Genomic DNA, 23453 nt, shown 5'->3' on the forward strand with positions numbered 1-23453 from the left:
TTAAGACTCTATATTCTGGATGTTTCAGCAAGAATAATGGAGAGGCGTCAAGGTGGCTCCATTGGTTAAACATCCAACCCTTGATTTCAGCTCAGGTCATAATCTCAGGGTTCTGGGATTGAGCCCCGGGTGGAGCCCCATGTTGAGCACCGACCCCCCAGCTCTGCACTAAGCAGGGGATCTGCCTGAGATTCTCTCTCTACCCTTCCCCCCAAAGCTCACTCGCTCTCTCTAAAATAAAGAAGTAGATCTTTTAAAAAATGTTGGATTAACTCTCATGACAATAGCCTTTATATACGGTTGCATCAGCTATGCATCCCAAGATTAGCAAATAGAGAAGTAGAAGGAAGGCTCAACAGCTACAGAAATTGAAGTCACTTACTCAGGGAATATCGACAGTTCCCACAAGTTGGTTTCGGTTGTGCATGGACATACGCTCTCGTCATACTTCACCTTTGCCTACCAGTTAAGAAAAGGCACTTTCTTATTTCCCAATTTTAGGGAAAGATAACACTAATTTTACCATGTGTTTGACAGATTTGTAAAAGGAAAGTCCCAATTTAACGTTCCTATGAATTCTGTCCATTTTCCCACTCCTATTTACCCTTGTTACACATCTAAAACTTACTTCTATATAAAGAGACTGTTACTAGATATCAAAGATCTAGGTTTTAACCTTTGGCATGAATTTGCTATTTACCTTATAGTTTCAGCAGCATTTCTTTGAGTCCTAGTTTGAGGTTCCAAAATAAGTAACTGTGAAGGTTTCTGTCCTTACTAACAATAGTTACCATAGTCCATTTGGCTTTCTGTGAGATGCATGCTTTGAGAGCAAAAGTGATGTAGAAATACAAAGTATGGTTAAAAATCACGGAAAATATGTCTTTTTCTCTTACCAAATGTCCCTTATTTTGGACTGCATTTCTTTCTTCTGGTGTTCTTCAGCCCCTCCTCCCTTCAAGATGTCTTCTCTAATTAAGGCACTACAGCCAGACTCTCATTTATGTCTCTGGCAACCATTACAATATTAAGGTCCATCTATTAAGCATCACGTTCTGGATATTTCATAAAATCTGCAAAATCAAATGATCCCAAGCCACGTTTGTATATTTAGACTATTTTATTCAATGGACTTGCCCTAGCACTCCAACTGAAGGCTTTTACTCCTCTAGCAGTCCCTCATCGTTTTTATTCACTGACTGAAACTTAAAACACACTTTCTCACACCCCTTTTTTTTTACATTTATTTTATTTTCTTTAAATTCAATTTGCCAACATATAGTATAACACCTAGGGCTCATCTTATCACATGCCCTCCTTAATGCCCGTCACCTAGTCACTCTATCCCCCCGCCCACCCCACCTTCCACAACCCTTTATTTGTCTCCCAGAGTTAGGAGTCTCTCATAGTTTGTCTCCCTCTCTGATTTTTCCCACTCAGCTCCCCTCCTTTTCCTTATAGTTCCTTTCATTATTTCTTATATTTCCCCCAATGAGTGAGACCATATGATTGTCCTCCAATTGACTTACTTCACTCAGTGTAATACCCTCTAGTTCCATCCACGTTGAAGCAAATGGTGGGTATTCATGCTTTCTGATGGCTGAGGAATATTCCATTGTATATATAGACCACATCTTCCTTATCCATTCCTATCCATAGCCAAACTGTGGAGGCTCCTTCCACAGTTTGGCTATTGTGGATGTTGCTGCTATGAACATTGGGGTGCAGGTGTCCAGTCATTTCACTACATCAGTATCTTTGGGATAAATACCCAGTAATCCAATTGCTGGGTGGTAGGGTAGCTCTATTTTTAACTTCTTGAGGACCCTCCACACTGTTTTCCAGAGCAGCTGCCCCAGTTCACATTCCCACCAACAGTGCAAGAGGGTTCCCCTTCTCCACATCCTCACCAACATTTGTTGTTCCCTGTCCTGTTAATTTAGCCCTTCTCACTGGTGTGAGGCGGTATCTCATTCACATCCTCTTTTTTGTTCAGTCCACATTTTGTTACTTACCATATTTGATTGATTCCACCTCTTAATATCCTTGGAATACTCCCACCATTCTCACCACTGCCTTTGTTACATTTTAAGGTATCATCAGTCTTTACCTTGATCACTAGATTAGTCTTCTAGTTTCTGTGTCTTACATACTACCGGAGAAATTACCTTTCTAATACAAATGTGATCACATCACTCACTAGATTAAAATCTCCTATATCTACAGAATAATTTCCTTGGCACACCCCACAAAGGGTTCCATAATCTAGATCTATCCTGTGCTTCCACTCAGTTTATGTCCATCATATCTCCATTAACCACTATTTATGTATCAGTTGCACTGAACTCATGCCAGTCTCCTTGTTGTGGATAATTGGGGTGTTCCCTCCTCTAGCCCCACCATGGCTACTTACATAGTGATTACTTCAACTAGTTTTCTTTTTTTTAATTTAACTTCAATTAGCTAACATACAGTACATCATTAGTTTCAGATGTAGAGTTCAGTAATTCATCAGTTGCACATAACACCCAGTGCTCGTCACATCACATGCCTTACTTAGTGCCCATCACCCAGGTACCCCATCCCCCTACGCATCTCCCCTCCAGTGATCCTCAGTTTGTTTCCTATAGTTAAGAGTCTCTCGTGGTTTTCCTCCCTCTCTGATGACTTCCCATTCAGTTTTCCCTCCCTTCCCCTATGACCCTCTGTGCTGTTTCTTATATTCCACATATGTGTGAAACCATATGATAGTTGTCTTTCTCTGCTTGACTTATTTCGCTCAGCATAATACCCTCCAGTTCCATCCACATCAATGTAAATGGTAAGTATTCATCCTTTCTGGTGGCTGAGTAATATTCACATATATATGTATGTATGTATCTCACATCTTTATCCGTCCATCAGTCGATGAACATCTGGGCTCTCTCCACAGTTTGGCTATTGTGGACATTGCTGCTATGAACATCGGGGTGGGGTGCAGGTGCTCCTTCAGATCAATACATTTGTATCTTTGGAGTAAATACCCAGTATTTATTCCAGAGTGGCTGCATTCCCATCAGCAGTGTCAAGAGGGCTCCCCTTTCTCCGCATCCTCGCCAACATCTAACATTTCCTGACTTGTTAATTTTAACCATTCTGACTGGTGTGAAGTGGGATCTCATTGTGGTTTTGATTTGTATTTCCCTGATGCCGAGTGATGTGGATCATTTTTTCATGTGTCTGTTGGCCACTTGTGGGTCTTCTTTGGAGAAATGTCCGTTCATGTCTTCTGCCCATTTCTTGACTGGATTTTTTGTTTTTTGGGTGTTGAGTTTGATAAGTTCTTTATAGATCTTGTATACAAGCTCTTTAGCTGATACGTCTTGCAAATATCTTCTCCCATTCCATAAGTTTCCTTTTAGTTTTGTTCAACTCGTTTTCAAAGATTAAGTTTAAACCTTAGATATTCTATGAAACCTCAGCACCACTAACACCTCCATTGCTCATATGAAATAATACTCCAAAAGCATTGTTTGGGGGGGGAAGGTGATTTAGAAATGCAAAATGAAGCTATTTTTGGAATGGAAAAGAAGAAGCATGAAAAAGTAGAATTCAATTTTCTTTCTTTAGAATCATAAGACTCTAAGGCTGAAAGAGTTGTTACAGTCAATCCAGACCAAAGTTTTCTGTGGTTTTCATATAAAAGTAAAAATTTGCCTTAAGATGAAGTTTGGGAAATTTGTATCTAGTTGTGTAATACTGACTGTATAATTTGAGTGACCCTTATACAGCATTCAAGAAACAATCACTACTCAACTGTAAAAGAAAATTTAGAATCATAGAATCTGAGCTTCATAGTCGCAATTTTCCCTACTTCTCACAGCATAACACTGAAACCTTCCTGAAAAAATAAAGTTTGCCATCATTTGTGCCTGCCCACATTCAAAATTTTGTTTGATTAAAAACAAACAGGCATTTTCATTCTCAATTAGGACATTTATGTCTTCTTTACTTTTTCAAAAATCTACTTTGCCAAAAACTTGTGTCTAAAAAGGAAAAATACGAAAAAAAAAAAAAAAAAGCAAGCAAGAAGAATGTAGCACAATGGCATAAGCTGACTGTGCTAGATTTCATCAGTGCAAGTTTTTGAGAAAGAATCGAGCAAGGTACTTTGGGACATCTCATAAATTTGGTAGGAACTATTACCAATCATGGGACTTTTTACGGGGCTCTTTCCTGGAGATGCTTCTAATCATTCAAAACCCATTTTTTAAATGAAATTTATTTTAATATATATCAGTTTTTGAGGCTCTACCCATGCAAATCCTGTTTATTTTCATAACTGATTTAAAGATATAATTGACAAAAGCTTCAAGGTCCTTGAAATTACAATTGTGTTTCCTTTGAGCAGCTACATTTCAGAGATAGAGGTAGGTTGTTGTCCAGTCTAACTCATCTTTATTCAAACTCAGAGTGACTTACAGCCCTGGGCCCGAAGTGATTTTCTTTCAAAATGAGGTCTATATGAGAAGGTTTCACAGGTTTTTACCTATATCTCACACTTCTTAAAATGGACCCAACTAGATGCTGGACACAGGAAGCTCTCTTCATCCTTTTCCTTTTTAGGGTCTTTCCCTACTTAAAATATGTACATATTTTCCGTAAGTCTCTAATGTTGAATTACTGGCATGAAAAATGACCCTGTTACTTGGGAAAGTTTTTCACTTACAAGTCTCCCAGGTCCTATAATGTCTAAACCTCCTGTGCCACTTTATATGTCCGCCCCACCCCACAGAGGAGCATGTACAGGAAAAGCAGACCTCCCTTCCCCCACACATTTCCTCAGTTTATTTACAAAACGTCTTGGAATGAGAATGAGCTGCTTGTGGTTCCTGTGGCTGATTCAGGGATGGTTTCCTCTAGACAGAGGATGCTGGTCAACCAAATGACCTCTCTGTAGCTAACCCTTGCACCCCTGCGGTAAGGCTGATTGGGCTTATGGGTACCCCCCTTTAACTAAGCCTGGTGGGATTTGTTTTTGTGGTAAAGAACTTAGCAAGACCCAAACAGTGCTCTGAAGTCAGACCTGATAATGGCAAGGCCCATCAGAGCCTAACCCCACCACCATCAACAAAAGAAGTCAGAAATACACCGGGATGCCTTCGCACCCCTGTACATCAACATTTGTTTCTCATAAAGGTCACAGGTTTTCCTTTCTGGATTCCTAGAAGGACAATAAAGCTACTTATATTGTATTTGGACACAGAACACATGGGGAGAAGAAATATCCCAAACACCAGCTACCTGAGAGATGTACTTGAGTCCATGGTTTTCCCTCAGCTCATATGCAGGTGTTGATGACCAGTTAATAGTCATAAGTTGTCAAGATCTTAAGTAAACTTGAATCTTCCACGTGTTCGTTTATATTTGTTCAGACTTGTTAATGAACAGTCTCACCACACACACTGGTGACCCTTGGAAACCTTAGAATTCTTAGGAATATATGTAGCAAGGATCTTTAGTGCCATGTCCTCACCAGATAAATATTTTACTTGAACAAATGGAAGATGAGGACAAAAGAACTGTAAGAAACTCTCCCCAAAGGTAAAACATTGAACATTATAAATATTATAATCATAAATGACTATATACTATCATGTGGAAACGCTGGTAAGACAAATATCACATTTCCATCATTGAATCAATTTGGACTGACAAAAATAAAACTCATGAAAGAGGAAATATTTTAAGAAAGGATGGGAGGGGAGGTTCTAAGGAGCTGGATAGTTTCAGAATCAATTTGCATTAGATCCAAGAGTAAATTTGTGTTCTCTAATAGATTGTAGTTGAAAAAATGTCTCCTAGAAGGAAGTGCCCTTACTCAAGTCAACCCTTCCTCTATGTTGTCACCCTTGCTTGAAAAAATTAGATGCATGCTTAGCATCCACCACCTAAATGACAAGCAAACTAATATGTATTGATTTCAGTGAATAAGTACAAGTTACCAGGTCTCTAATCTTCCACGGTGCTGGTGTGATGAGAATATTTTCTCTACGCATATGTGTGTGCACGTGCACGCATGTAATCTATAAATGGTTTGAGGCAGTATATTCTTAGTTTCCAAAGTCTCAAATTTTTAAGAACGTTTAGATTAGAAACAATATGTGTTTGTATTAAAGGGAAATACCAGATCATAGAAAAGAGAGGGGGAAATCCCAACTCATTCACCCATTACCACCAATTGAAAGCTAACGACACAAAGTATATCTCCTGCCTGGAGAATGTCCTCGAACCTCTGTATTTATGATTTAACGCTTGTTTTTGCCTTTCTGACATTTGTCCCTTTAGTGCATCCTAACGTCAGTCAAGGCTGCCAAGGAGGCTGTGCCACGTGTTCAGATTACAATGGATGTTTGTCATGTAAGCCCAGACTATTTTTTGTTCTGGAAAGAATTGGCATGAAGCAGATTGGAGTGTGTCTCTCTTCATGTCCAAGTGGATATTATGGAACTCGATATCCAGATATAAATAAGTGTACAAGTAAGTGCTACACAGAATTATGTTTTTATCTCATCCTTGGGGGCTTTCCAGATTTGACCTGGCCTCTAGCATATTTGTGATTTTCAGTGTTAAGTAAATAATGATATTTACCTGATGATTAGGCTAAACCATACTTGGACTTAGCCCTTAGAGTGGGAAAATTTTCACCTCTCACAAAAAACACTCAACTTTTGTGTTGTTGCTGTTTTTCCCTGTAAAAGGGGAAACTGAGAACCTGGTTATTACTCATGGAACCTATAGAAAGGTACTGTAAGCGTTAATGCCACCGAACTTCCCATTACTATCACAGCTGATCCAAGTATTTAATGACTTAAAGAATAAATTCAGCTATTTTTGCTTCAAGAAGGATTCTAGTACAGCAAAAGAAACATTTACCTATCTGTTGGAAATAAGTGTGAAAACACTAACATAGCCCCTCTCCTTTGGACTCAGAAAGTCTACTCTCCCCACTGGAGACCCAGTACCCTGTCACTACGTAAATTTGGAAATACCATTTCTCTGTCATGGGCCGGGGCCCCACCTCCCTCGCAGACTCCTCTCCTGCGGCTGCACCTCAGCCCCTTTGCACTGACCTCCTGGCCTTCTTGTGAGATCCTCCCACCTCGAGGCTTTTGCAGTTACTGTTCTACACTGACTGTTCTGGCCATTCAGAAAGCTCTTTGCCCACATCTGTGCATGGCTGACTCTCTTCTTTTATCTAAGATTCTGCTCATAGGTCACATTCCCAGAGAGGCATTTCGTGACCAGCTTACTCACCATAATCAACCTTTTCCCCAGTATCTATCATTTGCCATATCTCTCTCCCAGCTTTGGTTGTTACCGTTACTCTTTCCAGAGCACTTATCAGTCTGGAACGAGACTGTCTGGTTTCCAAAACCACTGTACTCTCTGGTCCCAGGCTACTTACATAATCCTTCTGAGACTCGGTTTCTTTAAAATGGGAATTATAATGAGCAGGAGCAGGAGCTAACTCACTGAGTTATTGTGAGGTTTAAGTGACTTAATATCATAAAATAATCAAAAGTGACTTAATATATAAAAGTTTAAGTGACAATATATAAAATAAGTACCTGACTTACAGTAATCATCATATAAGAGTCACTGTTGTTATTATTTATTGTGTCTCCCCTCCTAAAATGTAAGCTTTGTGAAGTCCATAAAAGGGATTTATGCACTGTTGTCAATCAATGTCTAGAATAGTGCTACGCATATAGTGGGCAATCAAATATTTGTTGGACAAATGAACAGACTTCCAAAACGACCCAAAAGCAGTAGCTGGTATATTTCATTAAAGCTCCGATAAAACACTTTTTACTGTCATTTAATATAAATAGATACTTGGTCTTATAAACTTTCTTGGCAGAAAATGTATTGGCCAAGAAACTTTTCATAGGTCTATCAGTACGATAATTTTGAAGTCAATGACTGATGTATATCACTTAAATGACCGTGGACGAATCCATAATCCAGCTTGGCACAATAATTTTGAATCCTAAGTGTGTTTGACACAGAAGTCCCATGTGCCTGCGTTGTAAGCATCCAGACCTGGGACCAGCAACAGGTAAGTGAAGATAATGAAAGAGTGTTTCTTTTCTTTTTTTTCTCTTTCAGAATGCAAAGCTGACTGTGATACCTGTTTCAACAAAAATTTCTGCACAAAGTGTAAAAGTGGATTTTACTTACACCTTGGAAAGTGCCTTGACAATTGCCCAGAAGGGTTGGAAGCCAACAACCATACCATGGAGTGCGTCAGTATTGGTGAGAAGGAACTCTAAAATTTACCGGGGAGGAGAAACACCTCAGACGATAATGTCAGTCTCCGTGGAAGTGCTGCTCAAAGTCCCATTTCACAAGGATGTGAGGGACTATTTCCAAGGGGCTGTCTTCATCCGTCCTTACAAAGATACCATCTTAGCGGAGTTTCCACAGCCTGACACAGCATGTGTCACAGTATAATTTAATACCCTATAGGAGCTCCATTATTTCTTTTTTTATTATTTTTTTTAATTTTTTTATAAATTTATTTTTTATTGGTGTTCAATTTGCCAACATATAGAATAACACCCAGTGCTCATCCCATCAAGTGCTCCCCTCAGTGCCCATCTCCCAGTCACCCCCACTCCCCGCCCTCGTCCCCTTCCACCACCCCTAGTTCGTTTCCCAGAGTTAGGAATCTCTCATGTTCTGTCTCCCTTTCTGATATTTCCCACTCATTTTTGCTCCATTATTTCTTATAGACTCTTGGTAACTGCTTCAGCTCTTCTGATCCTGGCAGATTTAGTTTGTAGCCTTATGAGACAATGAAGTTCTATTTGCAGTGACTCATTACAGATATGTGCATATGTATTATGTGTTATAAACATATCTACGGGACTATACATATACACAAATACATATTTGGTCTTGAACGAAATGTCCACTTTAGAACAGGAATTTCACAAAGCACCTAGGTCTAATGTCCAGCAGTGAGCAATGTTGTTTTTCCAAGGGGAGAAAACATTCTCTGAATATAACCCTTTGACACTCAGTAGATGAGCCACAGATCTACAGAACGGGAACTGATATAGTTAAAAATCTGACTTTTTTTTTCCTCCTGCGCTCCTTTGCTGAAACGTCCTGCTTGCACAGGTATTGAGAAACAAGGAGAGGATTTTTGGACTCACTCAAACTGACAGAAGGACACAGTCACAGAGTCTGATTAAATGCAGGCTGTATTTCCTGGAGGGGAGGTCCCTGAGACCAGTTGTTTGTCTAAATAACGGATCACTGTCAGGCTCTATTTTCCATCTTTTAAATGTTGCGCAGCTACTACAGCTACAAGTTTGATGAACAGTTGGGGAGCAGATGCTGAACCAAATGGGAAAACAGCATACTAAATCTCGAAATCCCCTAGGCAAGAGTTACAAGAACCTTTGATGCTGCACTGATACTGGCATATGCACACAAATGTCCTCCTGATTCAGTACAAGATAGTCTCCAGGACTCCCCTGGGGTCCCCCCAGATAGGTCCATTAGAATCAAAAGTGCTAGAGTAATAAAGTGGTGGTTTAACTGTTTCAGGTCCACGGGAAGTACTTATTTCTAAACAAAGTCTGTAGGAGAATAAATCAAATAGATGATATTTTAAGATAATTTCAGAAGCATCTGGAAAACAGCAAGCATGAAACAGTTCATGGCTCATTTTGGTTTAGTCTTTTTTTTCCCTCTAGTCAATAAAGACACAGAGAAACAACTTAGAAATAGGGTAAAACATACATGAGAAAGCACTTCACGTTCATCTCTTTATAAGTCCTGAGGGCTGATGATTAAAGGTAATAAGTTCCAAACTGTGGAAGAAATAGGAAACAGTTCTGTGGAGTGTTAAAGGACAAAAATCCAGGCTGAGTTGCAGAAAGTTTGTGGTATTTCTCTACCAAGGAAAAGGGGTGCTTGTTTAGACTTCCTTAGTTGTTGAAAGTGTAGCATTCAGTCCTTGAAAAGCTGTTTACCCTAAGTGTATTAATGCTTTTTTCTCATGGAGACCCTTTAGTACCTGGCACTGTTAGATTAACTAGTAAAGCTTACTGGTAAGTTATGCTACTATTTAGACAAAAACTATTTCTTTTTTTTTTTAAGATTTTATTGATTTATCCATGAGAGACACAGAGAGGCAGAGACCCAGGCAGAGGGAGAAGCAAACTCCTCACAGGGACCCCGATGTGGGACTCCTGGGATCACATCCTGAGCTGAAGGCAGATGCTCAACCGCTGAGCCCCCAGGCGTCCCAACAAAAACTATTTCTTAATACAATTAAATTTAAGAAATACGTATGTTAAAAAAAATGGGGGGGGGGAAGAAATGCATATGTTTTAGAGTAGGGGTTAGCAACCTAAAAGCCATTTTAGCGAATGTGGCTCTTTGAACAGTTAGGTATCAACGACCTAGGACACAGCAATAGTGCAAACCTGCAACTTTGGTCCAGGGCTGGCCCCTGTAGCTTGGCCTGAGGGATGCCTCGCATTGTGTGCTGTCTATCCAACAAGCAGTGGGCTATGACTGGTACTTGTCCCCAGAATTGTCGTGAGAAATGGTGACCTGCTTGCTTATCGCAAAGGGACATTAAAGCCTTGTCCCTTAACAGATATGAAACTAGGACCGAGGGCTTGAAATAATGATTCCAAGGACACGGTGTGACTTACTGTCAGTGCTATAATTAGTGCCTTGACTCTGGCTCTCTGGTGCTCACAGAAGATACTGAAGAATGTGTCCCTCCTATAGCTGAAATCTGCATTGTGAGACTCGTTTCTTACTCAGATTATTATTAAGAGGAAAAGTCATAAACAGAGAAAATACCACCCTGATAGAGAGCGAGGGTGAAAGCCTTAACGTTGCAACATATCCATCCACTCCTCATGGTTTGCTGTTAAAGTTGGCATGAATGCCCATTGAACCCAATATTTTTTAAAGATTTTTTTAAAATTTATTTATTCATGAGAGACACACAGAGAGAAGCAGAGACACAGGCAGAGGGAAGAGAAGCAGGCTCCATGCAGGGAGCCCGATGTGGGACTCGATCCTGGGAATCTGGGATCAGGCCCTGAGCTAAAGGCAGACGCTCAACCATTGAGCCACCCAGGCATCCCATTAAACCCAATTTTATAGAAGAATATAGTTCTTCTACTTCATGCTCTAGATATTTGCTTCCTTCCCGCACCATCATCATGTCATCTCCTCTTGGGGAGTGGGTCTTACTCAAGTATCCACAGAGGGAGGCATCCAACTTTAAAACTTTAAATAGGGAGTAGCAAGGAACATGCCCTCACTACGCTCTCAGTGGACCCGCGCAGTTGATCAACAAGAATGAGAGCTAACGAGTAATGGTGTTGTGAGGCCATTACTGGTGGAACATTCAGTTCAGCTTCTCTCCCAATTCAAGGACCCCCTTTATAGTATTCCAGACTGATAACCGACCACAGCGTGACCACTTCCGGGGACAGGAAGCTAATTACTTTTTTGAGATCCTTGCTTCATTAGTGACTAGTTAAATATTTCCAGTGTTAATATTGTCCTCCATGCAAAAAATAGAAGAAATAGAGAAAGTGAGCAATTTTGTTTCTTCTTAGTTGCTTCTTGCCCAAATGACGCCCCAGTTCTGCATCATTCAGCAGCAGCCTGAATATAACTTAAATCATCTATTTTGTTACCTTTTCAGGTTTTCCAAAGATACCAGTTTTCCGTAAATATTTTTAGACACTAGATTCATTCTACAGTATTTCTCTGGGAGAAATTCTTTCCCCTCAAGGCTTTTTAACTGTTTGCTCTTATTAGAGCGTTTTTACTATCTGAACTCATCAGTTTTAAATGTTTTTCCTCCTTCTTCCTCAATGGAATTATCTAAGATTGTCATTAGAATTTCATTTTTAGGAGCACCTGGGTGACTCAGTCAGTTAAGTATCCAACTCTTGATCTTAGCCCAGATCTTGATCTCAGGGTTGTGAGTCCAAGCCGCACGTTGGGCTCCACACTGGTTGTGGAGACTACTCTTAAAAAAAAAAAAAAAAAAAAACACACATATTTTTAGAACCATTTATCATCTAAGAACTCATAGCTGTAATTTTAAAAATCTTTTTTTCTGGGACACCTGGGTGGCTCAGGGGTTGAGCATCTGCCTTCAGCTCAGGGCGTGATCCCACATTAGGCTCCCCGCATGGAGCCTGCTTCTCCCTCTGCCTCTGCCTCTCTCTCTCTCTGTCTCTCATGAATAAATAAATAATTTTTAAAATAAATTAAAAAATAAAATCTTTTTTTCTTAAGTCTAAATATGCATTTGCCTAGACCACCTTTGCAAGTGTGAAAAAAGCACCAAAGTTCTGGTCATTTTCACATCATGTAATTTTTTTTTCTAATTTAGAACTCTTGGTTCTGGCATTAACCAAATACTAGACAAAGTGGTAGCTCACAAACTTTGATTTTTACTTTTCCATTTGCTTTTTTTGGAGGTGGTTTTATTTATTTGTGCTAAAGATCCATTGCTTTTGTATCATTAGTATCAGAATGGGAGATTTGTTCTTAACTAGCAAAAGATTTGATATCATTAAGTGACTTCATTGCTCTATTCTTTAACTAAAAATGTTGTGTCATAACTGAACATGAAAACTGGTTAAAGAGTGGCTCCATAAAGTTCATTTAAGTTCACAGAAACTTAAATTCACTTACCCAGCCATTTGTTTTTAATTCTGTTGCATTCAGGTACCTGTTGGTAACTGTAAAAAGCATGTGAAAAGATGTATGGCAAAAGGATTTAGGTTTCTAAAACACTTAGATTCTATTTTTTGAGCTTACATAAAAGATAGCATTCTGCTCTGAAATAAGAATCCTTGGGCAGCCCGGGGGGCTCAGCGGTTTAGCACTGCCTTCAGCCCAGGGCCTGATCCTGGAGACCTGGGATTGAGTCCCACATCAGGCTCCCTGCCTGGAGCCTGCTTCTCCCTCTGCCTGTGTTATGTCTCTGCCTCTCTCCCTCTGTGTCTCTCATGAATAAATAAATAAAACCTTTTAAAAAAATAAAATAAAATAAGAATCTTTTAAATCAGAAGGCAAAGAGAAAAGTTAATGGAAACGTGTTTTGTGGAAAGAATCTTATATCATCTAAAGAATTATTGCTGCAAACTGTTTCAGTTAGTGTAAACTAGGAAGTTTGCAGGAACATGAATAGAATGATAGCATCCTGCAGATACTTATTTTTGTTAGAAGTGCAGAAATCTGTTACAAGACTTTGGAAAGCTGTGGTTGAAAAGGAGATTAATACATACAGAAAAAGGGGAAGAGCTACAAAAGAAGCTGTAGAAAAATTACATCTGTTCATCTTAGAAATCACTCCTTCTAGTTAATGCTAGAACCAATTTATCAGCTGAAATTGAATCGGAATCCACTTAAAATAGATACTTCCCTGCCTGAACCATCTCTGTTAATCAATGATAAAATTTAAGTCCTCACCTGCATATGAAGTGGAAAAGGCCGTGAATCCAGGCCTATGACCAGGATGCCTCTTTTGCTTAACCATTCTCGAGCACAGAAATTCTCAAAGTGTATTGTTGGAAATGCAAATTCTCAGGCCCCATCCCAGACAACTGAATTGGAAACTCTGAGGGTGGAGTCCAGTGGTCTGTGCTTCAACAACCCCTCCAGGTGATGCTGTTGCACGCTCTAGTTTGAAAAGCTGATCTCTAGCATAATTCTAGATCAAATTATGGTCAGGATCAATCAATACTTGTAGAAATTATAAAGCACTGGCCAATTACAATTATATTAGTGCCTGGGTTTATAAATCTAGAGTGAAAAGTAGACTGAATGCAAGGATAAGTTTACCTGACATGATGAACACTAAAAATGGGAAAACATTATGTCCCTGTATTTCTCTTTCTCATTGTTTTTTTGAAGTCATCTTGTCCAAGTTTGTTCTACAGGATTTCCCGGAATTAGAGCAAATATTGATAGAAGCAAACCTTTTTGTTTATTGAGCAATCGTGAATATATCTGTGAGCCAGCTGAGCCTGTTTCTGCTCTTCTGTTTCAGTGCACTGTGAGGCCAGTGAATGGAGTCCGTGGAGTCCATGCATGAAGAAGGGGAAAACATGTGGTTTCAAAAGAGGGACTGAAACACGGGTCCGAGAAATAACACAGCATCCATCAGCAAAGGGTAACCTGTGTCCCCCCACCAGTGAGACAAGAAAGTGTACAGTGCAAAGAAAGAAGTGTCAGAAGGGAGAACGAGGTACAATCATACTAGAAAAATGTGCTTATTTGAATCCTCATAATTTGATGCAAATTTCACTTATTTCTTAGGAAACATTTAGTATCGCTCATGTCTAAAACCCCAAAATGTATACCAGCCAAAGCCTATGTTGGTTGTAAATTACAGAATATTAAATGTGCAATTTTAAACAACGGAGTCTAATATCAAAGCTATAAACTACTATAGAAGTGTGTTAATTGGATCTTGATGAAAAAGGATGAATTATAGATATTTAGGCCTATATTTTTCTTTTGGGTCATTATCTTTCCTATCATCCCTTCAAGTACCTAGAAAACTTTTGAGAAGCCTCATAAACACAAGGTCTAATGCCATTTGCTACAAATCCATAGTGAAGAGACACCAGCTGTAAACTTACTCTTTTCCGTTGCCTACAAATCAAAGTAGTACAATTAGACTGTAAGCTTTTGTAGTAAACTTATTTTAAGGGTTACATAGTATTTCTAAAAATATTTAAATGTATATGTGTTTCTACAGTGTTTTTTTAAAGATTTTATTTATTTATTTATTTATTTATTTATTTATTTATTTATTTGAGAGAGAGTTAGCAGGAGCGGGAGGGGGAGAGAATCTGAAGCCGACTCCGTACTGAGTACAGAGCCTGATGTGAGGCTTGATCCCATGACCGTGAGATCATGACCTGAGCTGAAACCAAGAGTTGGGGACCCCTGGGTGGCGCAGCAGTTTGGCGCCTGCCTTTGGCCCAGGGTGTGATGCTGGAGTCCCGGGATCGAATCCCACATCGGGCTCCCGGTGCGTGGAGCCTGCTTCTCCCTCTGCCTGTGTCTCTGCCTCTCTCTCTCTCTCTCTGTGACTATCATAAATAAATAAAAAAAAAAAAAAAAAAAAAGACACCAAGAGTTGCATGCTTAACTGACTGAGCCAGCCAGGGGCCCTAATAGAAGTTTCTAATACTGATTTTACATTTGAAGTAGATGACCAGGGCATATTTTATAATATAAGCATTAATGACATTTGATCCCCAGATATGTTTTATGTTACATTAACTTTATCAGATTATATAATCTATTAGATCGATAATAAATAACTCTGTGTTAGAGCCTGTTCTAAAGTCTTATGATTGCCAAGAAGAAATAGGCCATGTCATATGATGTTTTTAGGGTAATTTAGCTTCCATTTAGAAGATCTGCAGTTGTTGGCTTTTAAAATATAATTTTTCCACCTTTCTCACTAATGTCCTCCACTCCACTACCTACAAAGATGGCATGTAGCTGGATAAACCTATTGGTAGTTTTACTGAACCAATAAATGATCTTCTCAATGAATTGCAGCTTGAAAGGAGTTTGGCTACCTCTGGAGTTGAACTCCCTTTGCTTTATTCATTCATTCAACATGGTTTTTATTGAATTTTTACTCTGTGGCCACACACCGTGCTAAATCTTGGGGATTCACAACTGAATAGGGTACCATCCTTATCCTTAAGGTATAATGAGGTTCCAGTGGATGGTTGAGATGTCTAAATAGATAATCACAACATCATATATGAAAGGGAGATTATAGATACACGAACAAAATTCAGTGGGAACAGAGAGGTGAGTGTTGTGCAAACTTGAACACTATTCATTTAAGAAAGAACTTGGATCACTGCTACTTTGCAAAATGTCTTTCCCTCTACCAGAATAATTGGCCATTATCAGAATGTATTCAGCCTGCTGTTGCTATTAGTAATCAAGTAGTTAATGTGATAAAATTCTTGAAGACAAGGATGATTTTAAAGGGAACTTCAAGCTTTTGTAAATTTGTAGGAGGTTTTGATTAAAATTAGGTTTAAGGAATGAAAGTTGGCTGGTGAAAAAGGTCTTTCTGGCATTTGTTACCAATTAATTTAAAACATCTTAAATTTTAAAAGTTGGATTTGGAAATCAAATATTTCATCACTCGGCTTGTTGGTAGACTCCCATAGCCGTACATTTACTTATGTTTGCTAAATTTTCTCGATATTTAATGACTTACAGGTGGTCCTTGCTCATATTATTCTTTCACAAAGTTTCTACATTACTAACCAGTATTCAGTATATTTAACTTTTAAAATATAAGTGAAGAAAACCTTGCCCAGTAGAAAAATTAAATTATGATGCTAGTTTTTCGTTTGAGAATGTGATCTTCTAATATATTTTTCTAGGACCTGACTTAAATGTTAACAATGAAAATGTCAGTTTTTTAAACCGGCTACAGATAAGATAAATAATGCCACAAGAAGTTTAAAATAATAACCCGTGACATTAGCTTGGCCTAAAAGTTTCTTTTGGTCTTTTTTCCTCCTCTTCGACCTTCGAAACAGTGACATTTTACATTCACAAAGAGAACTTCGTACAACTAGAAAAACTTAGGTGGTTCACATTTATAATTAAATTCCCGATTTAGTTGCACTTTTATTTAATCTTTATTCATCTTTATATACGTCTCAAAAATTTTTCTCAAGTGGCTCAGAAATTTAACATAGGAAGGAAACCACTCCTCCCCTGATTTCTTGCTTCTCTAACTTAATAGTTTTCTTCACTTCTCTTGATGATAACTTAACCAAACATTCTTTGTGAACACGAAGAAACCAATAATAGAACAGTAATAATGAACTCTGGACAAGACACTATATCAAACATCATATCAAAATAATAATGTTACCTGCAGTCTTCTCATTTAGTTTCTGAGATATATATTATAAATATGTATGAAGACATATGGAGATAAATACTATGAAGTGATAAAGGCTTGATTTCTTCTACCACTAAAATAGCTGTTAACCCAAGTTGCTCCTGACTGCTTATAGACTCATGAAATAAGATCTTTTAGGTTCATGGTTTCAGTATTTCTAGATGAGTAAGCTAAAAGATTAGGTTTTTCAAAATAAAATCTAGCCTGAAAATCTTGAATTTAAACTTAAGTATATCATCCCTGTCTAAGAGGCTCACAATAGACAGAGGTAGATAACTCATATTTGGAAAAGGTATGGAGCATGTGTTCAGGATTTTTTTTCTGCTGTGTTGCAGTTGCCAAAGGCAAGGTCTCCAGGGAAAAATGATAAGATCCAGAAATGACTTTCCAAAATGTACACAAAGAAACTGAATCAGAGGAAGTAGTTTTTAGGAACAGAATGAATTCTTCAAGTTGTGAGATGTATTTTAATATATATGCTGAAAAAAAATGGTTGCAAAATCTTATACACACACACTTTTTTTTACTAACATTCTTCTCACATTTAGAATATAGTAAATGAATATGAGGATATAAATGTAATTTTATAGCCCCCTAAATTTTTGTCTGATGTACTATTTGTTTGCATCTTCTTAGAATTTTTCCCTTACCTTCGAATCAGTTTTAACCTCTCCTTCAATTACCAGTTTTAATAAGAAATTAGTACCTTTGCAATATTTTCTAACTTGAACCTATCTCAGCAGAACAATCTATCTCAAATGTCAGATATATATACCATATAAATTAAGAGAGTATAAAGGCTGACATATAGACTAGTCTGACATGTGCATTAAAACAGAATATTGAAATGGAAGTAAACAAGGAGAAGATGCATGTTCAATTGTTGTCAACTTATATTGACTCTTTTTGATACTGGGCAACACCATCGTAGATGAAGTGAAACAGGACAAGGAAATATGCCTGTATTTGATGCAAAAGGGTAATATTATGTGTGTCAGAGTACAGGGAGGGGTCAGAGGAAGGAGGACCTCGAAACGTGCTCCTCACTCATTTGTACATTTGGTTAACTGAAGGGAATTTCCTCTAGATATTGGGTTTTGGGGAAATTCACAAAGAATGAAAGAACTGCTTTAGCTAATTGCATGAAGAAGATACCGATTAATTATGTGCACTGCATGATCTTGGGATAGAAAGGAGAAAGAAGAGCAAAGTCACAGAAGAAATAGGTCAGGGACTACTTTCTTAATTAAAGAAGAAATAGCATCCCTCCAAGCAGAAAGAGAAAGGGAACCATTAGAATATAAATACAGGGATACCTCAGAGGTACTGTGTGGGTTGGTTCTAGGTCTCCATACTAAAGCAAATATTGCAATAAAATGAGTCAAATTTTTTTGTTTCTCAGGGCATATAAAAAGTCATGTTTACTCTACACTGTCGACTGTTAAATGTGCAATAGTATGTCTGAAAAAAGTACATACCTTCATTTTAAAATACTTTATTGCTAAAAAAAAAAATGCTAACGATCATCATGAGTGAGTCGTAATCTTTTTGCTGGTGGAGGGTCTTGCCTTGATGTTGATGACCGCTGACTGAGCAGGGTGGTGGCTGCTGAAGGTTGGGGTGGCGGTGGCAATTTCTTAAAATCAGACAAAAATGAAGTTTGCCACATTGATTGACTCTTCTTTTCACAAATGATTTCTCTGTAGCTTGCGATGCTGTTTGGTAGCATTTTACCCACAAATAGAATTCCTTCAGAATTGGAGTCAATCCTCTCAAACCCTGCTGCCGCTTTATCAATTAAGTTTACGTCATATGCTAAATCCTTTACTGTCATGTCAACGATCTTCAAACACCTTTACCAAGAGTAGATTCCATCTCGAAACACCCCTTTTCTTTGCTCATCCGTGAGAAGCAACTCCTCATCCATCCAAGTTTGATCATGAGCTTGCAACAATTCAGTCCCATGTTCAGGCTTCGCTTCTCTTCTCTAACTAGGAAAGCTCTATGCCGTCGTCCTCCAATATAAGGCTGTTTGGTCTGTGTTGATAATCCCTTGTTTAGTGTAGTTACCTTCATTAATGATGTTAGCTAGGTCATCTGGATAACTTGCTGCAGCTTAGCATCAGCACCTGCTGCTCACCTTGCACTTTTATGTTATGGAGACTACTTTCTGTCGACCTCAGGAAGCAACTTCTGGTGGCTTCAAAATGTTCTTCTGCAGCTTCTTCCCCTCTCTCAGCCTTCACAGAATCAAGTAAAGGTAGGGCCTAGCTCTAGGTTAGGCTGTAGCTTACGGAGATGTGGTGGCTGGTTTGATTTTCCCATCCAGAGCAATAAAACTTTCTCTATGTCAGCAATAAGTCTGTTTTGCTTCTCTTGATATTCATTTGTTCAGTGGAGTAGTACTTTTAATTTCCTTCAAGAACTTTTTATTTGCATGCACAATTTGGCTAAAGGGCACACTAAGCCCAGCTTTCGGTGTATCTCATCTTTCAAAATGCTTTTCTCACTAAGCTTAATCATACCTGGCTTTTGATTTAAAGTGAGAGACATGTGACTCTTCCTTTCACCTGAAAGCTTAGAGACCATCGTAGGGTTATTTATTGGTTTAGTTTCAATACCATTGTATCTCAGGGTATAAGGAGGCCCAAGAAGAGAGAAAGAGATGGGGGAACAACCTTGCCAATGGAGCAGTCTGAGCACACACATAAATCGATTAAGTTTGCTGTCTTGTGTGGGCGTGGTATGTGGTGCCCCAAAACAATTACAATACTAACATCAGAGGTCACCATCACTGTAACAAACACAATAATAATAAAAAAGTTTGAAATATTGCAGGGATAAATATGACACAGGGGCACAAAGTGAGCAGCTGCTGTTGGGAAAATGGAGCCAGTTGACTTGCTGAATGCAGGGTTCCCATAAACGTTCAATTTGTAAAAATAAAACAAAACAAAACAAACAACAAACAAACAAAACCCCACAGTATCTGTGAAGCACAATAAGGCAAGGTGCAATAAAGTGAGGTATGCTCGTAGATAAAATGTCCAGAGACACTTCCAGGGAAGAAATGTGTGGGATTTATTGCATTATTTAAATATAAGTCACCTTATATGCCTTCTCCAAATTAAAAGCAAAGTTGTAAAAGTCATCTTGGTTTCCCATTAAGGAAAAGTGTTATACGTTAATTTATAATTGTTATTAATGATTTCCTCAAATACCAGTATTATAAATACGCATCATGTTTATCATGAGCGCTCTATCTAAAGTTACAGCAACAGCAGTATTTCAAAATCAAGCAAATAAAAAATGTTGAGTCTGCTTTGTTCCTAGGCTTGCTTCTCTTTTCGTTTGCTTCCTAAAATCTTTATAACAACTTTTCCAGGAAAGAAAAGTCCAGTTTTCTACAGGAAGGATTTCTATTAAATATTCATTCAAATTCAAAACAAGACATTTAGCAAAGATTCCCAGAACAGTTCATCAAAATCCAAATAGATGGATTCATTAGCTCAAATTTGTAGTATGCCAGTTGGCTGGAGTATTTAAATGATGTCCTCTCCCCACCTTCACCTCGTGGAGGAAGACCAGCTGGCCTACAGACGCTCATCCTGTGTAAGCACTGGAGGATGGGAGCTTTCTGCTCTTTCCCTACACCCAGTTAAGAGACTAGCCCTCTGAGATAGGTCAGAGAAAACTCAAGAAAATACAGGGGAGAAATAATAAGGGCATTAGAGAGGGTTGTTCTCAACCAGGTGTGATTTTGCTCCCCAAGGGTAATTTCTGAATATCACAACTTGGGGAAGGAAAATACTACAGGCATTTAGATACAGGAGGAATGCTGCTAAACATACTACATTGCACAGGACAGCTGCATACAACAAAAACTATCGGCTTAAAAAACAAACAAACAAACACAAAAAACAAAGAAAACTATCTGCTAATAGTACAAGCATGAGAAACCCTGCCATAAACTCAACAGTATCTCTCTGTTATCCCTTCTTGGGGCCTACCCAGCCCCTACTGAGATAGATTGTTTGTTCAAATTCTGGAGCAGACCATTGCCACCAATGAAAACCCTCAAAAGGTATGAATCTTTGGTAAGAAGGACAAGATGGTGGAACAGAGGGGGGAAATCTTCTTCCCCAGTGTAACGGGAATAACCAACTTTATTAAAAATTAATATTGTTTAATTTAAAATAGTCCAGCACAAAAAATATTCAAGTATATTTAAAACCTCCAAGAAAGGTAGTATATTACAGTAAATAACACCCTTCAGTCTCAGAGAGACGTTTCTTAATGTAAATGTCCATACTCCTCTTAAAAGCTAAGCCACATTTTTCATTTAGTGTCCTCAGTGGAGAAGCCTGCAGTTGTTTAATCACTACTAACCGTGCTCTTCATGGAAACAAATTAGGTGGTGATACCCATCTCTTGTTCTAAACACTCTCCTATCTCTTAGGTTGAACCATATAAAATTGCCACTTTTCAAGGTCATAAATGGACCCAAATATTAGTAGTTTTATATGGTTTAACCTAATACTTCAAAATTCTTTCTTAATTTTGTTCAGTATAGAACCAGACCTAGAGCGTGGTTGTTACTTGATTGAAAGATTACAGTTTGCATATACCTCAACCTAATTTAAATATTAGATTCTTAAAACTAGTACAGGTGCACTACTGTTTTTGAAGGATGGAGGCACCACTATTGATCTCTCAAGACCCCCATAAATTCGTAGATCATCTTCAGATCCTTTCGATCATGGTCACTCATGGCGTCTTCCCTTATTTTATTTGACTATGTTTTCTGCTTCTTAGCTATACTACTTAACTTTTATTATTCCTTTTTCTTTCCTACCAACTCCCATTGAACCCTTGAAGCATCAAATCTGCTTGTAAAGTCAATGGATAAGTGTCAGAATTTGTTATCCAACCAGATAAAAGAAAGTCACAGCTGCTGTTGTATGCCCCAGCCCTTTTCACTGTTTCTTCTGACATTGGCATTACAATGGCAGGATCTTTGTGAGGATTCTCAGCTGCCCAGGTTTGTGATTTGCAGACCATGCCATGATCCTTTATATGCAGTTTACTCCCTTCTGTACTGATGAAGCAAAAGGATGGTAGTCAGCACCTAGATAGATGTTGAAAAAAGGAAATGACAATTCTGTTTCATGCCTCTGACATGTTTGATAAACTTCTTGGTGTTAACGGAAAATCTCTGTAGAAAATGAGAAGCCTTTTATTTCATGCCTTGCAATCCTGGGAACTATACCATTTCTATCATTCAGCCAGAAGTTATGATCTCTTTATAATGAATGCCATGTTTATATCATTCTATTTTTGTCACTAAGATATTTGAGACCTTTTCCATGTTGGTCGAATCCATGTGGGGAAATACTTACATGTTAGCATTATCTGTGCAGTCCCCTCCTTGCTACGGTGATCCATTGATTTTTAGGCTTCTCTGCTGTGTTGCTGAGGGATACCTCAGCATCCCTAGTCTAAGAAAAGCCTTTATAATAAATTATCCTTGCAATTGCCTTATTTTCTGGGATTTCTTTGTTGTGAAGTTTATAAATAACGAATGCTTTTCAACCCATTGGTATGAGTAACATAGCACATACTGGTCAGTTAATTGAACAGAGTAGTAGCTGTACCATACAAAGCATTCTTCAGTCCCTAAGCAAACAGTGATCTGGCCATTGTTTAGATCCTGTGCACAAGGGGAAGTTGTTTGAGTTAGCTTTGGCCACATAACAAATAACCCCAACACATATTGGCTTAAAACAATAGCTGTTGATTGAACAACAAATGTGAGTAGGTGGTTCTGGCTGAGATCCACTGTGCGTTCAGGCCAGGCTCCCTCATGCGGTTGGCTGGTTAGAGGACTGAGAAAATGATACTAGGTTTCTGTCATCGAAAGGTGGCTAGGGGATCTACAGGGTTCGGTGGGCGGGCGGTGGGGGGCGGTGGTAGAAGGAACTCTTTTCGAGATGAGGCTCAGCACTGGCACAGTTTCACTTTGACCACATGCTGTTAGCCTGTGCAAGTCTTAAGTCCAGTCCTGATTCAAGAGTTGAAGACAGATTCCACCTTTTGGTGGGAGAAGCTACAAAGTTACTTTGCAAGGTGGTGTGCCTACACAGGGATGATTGAGAGCCATAACTGTTTTTGCCATCTACCCGTGTGGTCTTTCTCGTGGTTGCGCTTACATGAGTATCATGGCTCATTCACTCAACATTGTTTTTATTAAGTTATTATCTCTTCCCTTGTAAAAACACACACAATGGTTAATATGGGAGATGTTGTATTTCTGTTTCTATATATACAATATTCTGTTGTGCTTTCCGATTCGTAATGGGAATAATAGGAAGAATAAATAGAAGTCCAGGCCAAGGTACCTTCATACACTCAACAAATATTTACTGAAGCACCAGCTGTGTGCTAGGCT

The 23453-nt window shown here is 38.6% G+C and overlaps 1 protein-coding gene across 3 annotated transcripts in view; it reads left to right on the plus strand.

Moving 5' to 3' along the window:
- The window catches only part of RSPO3 (R-spondin 3), an 83696-nt gene that overhangs the window by 25838 nt on the left and 34405 nt on the right, over nt 1–23453 (plus strand). For all 3 annotated transcript variants that reach the window (XM_038526733.1, XM_038526734.1, XM_038526735.1), the window contains exons 2-4: nt 6328–6519; nt 8152–8298; nt 14096–14293. In XM_038526733.1, the coding sequence (XP_038382661.1) occupies nt 6328–6519; nt 8152–8298; nt 14096–14293 (537 nt within the window). The remainder of the gene's footprint in view (nt 1–6327; nt 6520–8151; nt 8299–14095; nt 14294–23453) is intronic.

Source organism: Canis lupus, chromosome 1 (genome assembly GCF_011100685.1).
Source record: "Canis lupus familiaris isolate Mischka breed German Shepherd chromosome 1, alternate assembly UU_Cfam_GSD_1.0, whole genome shotgun sequence".
Lineage (NCBI taxonomy): Eukaryota > Metazoa > Chordata > Mammalia > Carnivora > Canidae > Canis > Canis lupus.